At 27.4% G+C, this 4,561-nt stretch overlaps 3 protein-coding genes across 3 annotated transcripts in view; 1 reads left to right on the forward strand and 2 right to left on the reverse strand.

Annotated features, from left to right (window-relative positions):
* LOC108570297 (pseudouridylate synthase 7 homolog) overlaps nucleotides 1-1,574 on the reverse strand; it is a 2,918-nt gene extending 1,344 nt beyond the window's left edge. Inside the window, exons 1-3 of the mRNA XM_017932136.1 lie at nucleotides 1,406-1,574; nucleotides 828-1,322; nucleotides 63-539 (exon numbers count right to left, since the gene is read on the reverse strand). Coding sequence (XP_017787625.1) covers nucleotides 63-539; nucleotides 828-1,322; nucleotides 1,406-1,574 — 1,141 coding nt within the window. The remainder of the gene's footprint in view (nucleotides 1-62; nucleotides 540-827; nucleotides 1,323-1,405) is intronic.
* Nucleotides 1,575-2,170: 596 nt separating this feature from the next.
* On the forward strand, nucleotides 2,171-3,362 carry LOC108570327 (succinate dehydrogenase [ubiquinone] cytochrome b small subunit, mitochondrial). The gene is made up of 4 exons (XM_017932167.1): nucleotides 2,171-2,271; nucleotides 2,547-2,683; nucleotides 2,785-2,978; nucleotides 3,113-3,362. Exons 1-4 carry the CDS (start codon nucleotides 2,217-2,219, stop codon nucleotides 3,324-3,326), a joined length of 600 nt encoding a protein of 199 aa, XP_017787656.1. The 5' UTR covers nucleotides 2,171-2,216; the 3' UTR covers nucleotides 3,327-3,362.
* A 321-nt stretch (nucleotides 3,363-3,683) lies between these two features.
* The window catches only part of LOC108570329 (probable pterin-4-alpha-carbinolamine dehydratase), a 1,168-nt gene continuing 290 nt past the window's right edge, over nucleotides 3,684-4,561 (reverse strand). Inside the window, exons 2-3 of the mRNA XM_017932170.1 lie at nucleotides 3,953-4,072; nucleotides 3,684-3,866 (exon numbers count right to left, since the gene is read on the reverse strand). Of these exons, the coding sequence (XP_017787659.1) occupies nucleotides 3,684-3,866; nucleotides 3,953-4,072 (303 nt within the window). The remainder of the gene's footprint in view (nucleotides 3,867-3,952; nucleotides 4,073-4,561) is intronic.

Consider the following 4,561-nt stretch of genomic DNA (forward strand, 5'->3'; position numbering starts at 1 on the left):
AAACTTTATATAAAGATAGAAAAATTGAAATGTTATTGTTGAATTTAACTGAAAGCAATTACCTTGAAGTAAAGCTTTGCCTATTTCATATGTTGGAATAGCTGGTACAGTACCAAACCTTTGCAGACCATAATAATTTATGAATCCAAAGTCCCTCAAAGATATCATAATTTTTTCAATTTGTTCATCTGTTCCATTGACATTTCTTAAAGCAATTCTAAAGTGATTACCACTCAACATACCCAGTTTTAAAGGTTCTTTCTCAAATTTAAAATTTCCTACATATGCTCCACGCACATTTTTTGCTGCTCTTAATATATCTGCAGGTTCCACTTTCCTCAAACAAACCCACTGAGTTGTCCATGCTCTGCGATCTTTTGTACCAGCATAATTGAAATTATTTGGCTTCAAACGTAAATTCATAGCTAATTGATTTAAAGCATCCATTGTATCCATATTTACTTTATGTAATAAAAAGTAGCAATATTCACCACCACGCTTTTTCCAATCTAATCGATTATCTTTTCGGAAATTGTGATCTAATAACAAAAAATGTTGTATTAATACGAAAAAGTAAGTCCATTTTTATTTAACACGTTGACCGCCACATTTTGCGGCTCACCATCTGCCACGCAAACCGTGTCAGATTCACCATATAATTTACTTCATTTGTTTGTGTATCATATATGTACATTCTTTAAATACTTCATTTCTAATGGTGTATAAAATAAAATTTTAATCTACACGCGATTGCGTATGAAATCCATGCACCCGTTAAAGTCGGCCGGCGTCGCGGTCAACGTGTTAAAATTAAATGTTGAACATACAAGTATCACTATTTTTTTTGTTTGGCAAAATCACCATAATCTTTTTATTCTCTTTATCTATGGTTTGACTAATAACATTTGGCATCTTTTTAACAATTGTATGAATTGCCCTACGTTGATCTTTATCTATGTTTGTTACATCAATTTCTATAGTAGATGCTTCTGGTTTCTGTAAAGTCTGTAACTGATCCCAAACTGCATCTGATATCATTTTTCTTAAGTCTTCTAGATTTTCATTTCTTTCTTCATCTAATGGAAGGTTTTGATTTGTTAACTTAGCTATTTGCCCATTAAGAGATATTTCATTAACATGAAAATCTGTATATCTTTCCTTAATTACACCAAAGAACCCTTCATCTCCTATAAACATTGTAATACCAACATCACACTCTTTTAATCGGCTTCCAACTTCCAGCTTCTTTCTTTTCCCATCTTGTTGTGAATTTGACCAATTACGCTTAAAAGGTTTTCTACCAAAATTTTCATTTCGAAACCCTTTAAAAGAAATTTCAAATAAAGAGGATTCAGTTAATTTTAGAAAATTTAATATACAAAATGTACTTATTTTTAAATCTTACCTGTATTGTATGAACTTCTGTTTCTTCTGTAATCATTATTTGAACGTCCATCTTTTCTGAAATCTCTTTTATATTGGCCACGTGTGCTTTCTTGTGAAGTTTCTTGTTTAGAATCACAACTTTTTAGATTATTATCGAAATTAATATTTTTATTTTCGACTTCAGACATTGTCGTCTATATAATAATTTCTCATAAAAATTATGACTTTAATTTCTCCCTTAAGACTTTATCTTAACTTTCTAAATCTTTAAACTAGTCCGTGTAATTTTGTTGAAATACTACAGACATTATTTACAAGACTATAACCTGCTCAATGCACGTGCTTCAAACCAGTGTTTCTCAGTCAAGAAACATTTCAAATGATTTCATGTATCCTGTAATTTTTTAATCTCCAAACATTACACAAAAGATTATTGTAAATGCAATTCGTTATTTAACAAAAATTGATAAGGTAAATACAAGTTAATGAAACTATAAATAAATATAGTAATTTATAAGTTACTATAATAAAGTAATATTATTTTTATCAAATAATTCTTTACAATAAAAAAATTTTATTTACGTATTAGTTTCTGCAAATATATGTATATTTTATTCTAATAAAATTAAATCAATGTCGCAATAATTCGATAAATCGAACATAAATATCGACGTGGGTAATCGATACAAGCATCTCATCTCTAAGTCGCACTTTTTCTTATACTATATGACTATAATTGCAATATTTAGTTGTTGTAAAAATTAAAGAGAGTTTCATCGCTGTTGCAAATAATAAGTTACTACTTTTGAGGGATACTTAACAATTACAAAATGATTTTTAAAAAAATAGTAACTCCTAATATCTTTCATAAGGTTAGACAGCTAGGTAGGTAAAATTTAAGGTGTGGAAAGGTATTTAAATTATTCCGATTTACATAATCTTGATTAACTATTTTTAATGTCATTGACATAACATTACTGATGAAAATCTTTTTTTATTAGAAATATTAATCATGGTAATATTACTTGATTCAGTCGATCATGTTAATACAATATAAAAATATACATAGTTATATCCTTCAAATATACATTTATTAATGTATATTCTTTCCGTTAAGTAGATAACGCATTGCAATATAAGTTATATTTTTATTTTTGCAGAATCACTTTCTAAAACTGGTCTTTTTGTAAATTCTTGTAAACTGCAGCAGCTTAGTAGAACATCAACTAGTCTTACCAATACTAAACAATGTTTAAATTCTAATATATTCAGCAATGGAAACAATCATTTGGCTAAGGTAATGATTTTTTAATATTATTATTATTAATATTAACAATTTATTTTGCATTAATTTATATATTATGTATATATTAGTAATAAACATTTATCTATGTTTAGTTCCCAACAACTGGCACTTTAGGAACACAAATATGCCGTAAAGGAAGTACAACTACTGGTGATCATGTACGTTTGTGGGTCATAGAAAGAATTGCTGCAGCAGCACTTCCAATTATAATACCTGCTGCTTTGATATCGGAAAGTGTAATTCTTGATGGCATAATGTCTGTATTGGTTGTGATGCATTCACATTGGTAATTATGCAACTTACAAGCTTATTATTAATACTACTTAAGTATTTTTTTACATTGCACAATACATTGTTTCATTTATATATGGATTTAATAATTTTATTTTAATTTTTCATATTATTATTTATATCAAATAGGGGTCTGGAGGCTATTATTACAGACTATGCACGTCCTTCGGTTGTTGGACCTGTACTACCAAAAGTTTTACATCTTTCATTGATTCTTCTCTCAGCAGCTACACTCTGTGGACTGTTTATACTTATAAATAATGGTCCTGGTGTTTCAAGGGCTATTAAAGATGGCTGGGCAATCGGTAAAACACCTCCTAAAGATGCTCAAGATACTCCATAATTTCTTCAATATTTTAATAGATAGTTAAAGTGTTAATTTAGGTGTTTTGTAATTCCACTTGTAAATTATTCAGAAATAAATTATTTATCTTTAAATTGTTTAATCTTACGATTAATTAAATTGTTTAATTGCTGCATTACTCATGTAGAAAGGTATGAAAAGAAAATTTGCCTGTATTAATTAGTAATTTTATAACTAGTTCTGGTTAGACAAAAAGTTTATTTATGAAAATTGTAATACAAAGCAAACATACACATGATATTTATATTATTTTCGTAATATAACATATTATTACAACATAAATTGTAGCACTTATAAAAAAATTAAAATATTTAAATTATATGTATGATTTCAATTTTAATTTTCTCCTACTTTAGCAGCTTTATCTATGAAAGATGCAAGTTTAATATCCCTCTGTGATAAACCATTTACATCATGAGAAGACAGAGTAATATTTACTTTGTTGTAAACATTAAACCATTCAGGATGATGATCCATTTTTTCTGCTTGCAATGCAACTCTGGTCATAAAACCGAAAGCCTATCAACAAAAATATGTGAAAAGAAGTTATATTCTCTGTAGTATAAAAAAAATATGAACAATGAAAAAATATTCTTGCAAAATACCTGATTAAAATTTTTAAATAAAAATTCCTTGTAAATAGCATCCCTCTGTTCTTTGACAGACCAACCATTTGACAACAATGGTTTTAAGTCTGTTTCTCGTTGTTCTGGAGTAAGTTTTCCCTAAAAAACGAAATATTCTCATAAAATGTTATGTATTAGCTTAGTAGTTAGTTCAAATATTTTCTAAATGACAAATCTTAATTAAAGAATTAGTTGTATTTATTAAAACAAAATTCAATTGTTATTTGAAGAAATTTTAGTTAAATAAGAAATATTGTTTAACGGTATCGGAAACGGAAGGATCAGATCAATATGATCAGAAACTGGTTTATCTGGTTTACATTTTGTAAGATATAACACGAAAAAATTAATTTCATGCATAGAAAAACAGTTGGCTTTATTTTTCCATTGAATGATTACAATGTTTATAACACTTCAATCCTTTTATAGTAATTATTAAACAGTCATTTGTGTAATAGATCTTACAAAATCTCAACCACTTGTTACACCCAAGAACACGAAATATATATTTTAGGTGTAATACATGTTTTACTATATTTTACTTTATTTTAAATAGAAAATACTTATAAATAAAATTAAAAATTAATT

This window comes from Habropoda laboriosa, unplaced genomic scaffold, assembly GCF_001263275.1.
Source record: "Habropoda laboriosa isolate 0110345459 unplaced genomic scaffold, ASM126327v1 scaffold68, whole genome shotgun sequence".
NCBI lineage: Eukaryota > Metazoa > Arthropoda > Insecta > Hymenoptera > Apidae > Habropoda > Habropoda laboriosa.

Bases quoted from the DNA above. Each gene is read 5' to 3' on its own strand.
- LOC108570327 (XM_017932167.1), top strand. From the start codon at position 2,217: ATGATTTTTAAAAAAATAGTAACTCCTAATATCTTTCATAAGGTTAGA. The intron at 2,272-2,546 runs GTAGGTAAAATT...TTATTTTTGCAG, and splicing joins TCATAAGGTTAGACAGCTAG to AATCACTTTCTAAAACTGGT. The intron at 2,684-2,784 runs GTAATGATTTTT...ATCTATGTTTAG, and splicing joins GAAACAATCATTTGGCTAAG to TTCCCAACAACTGGCACTTT.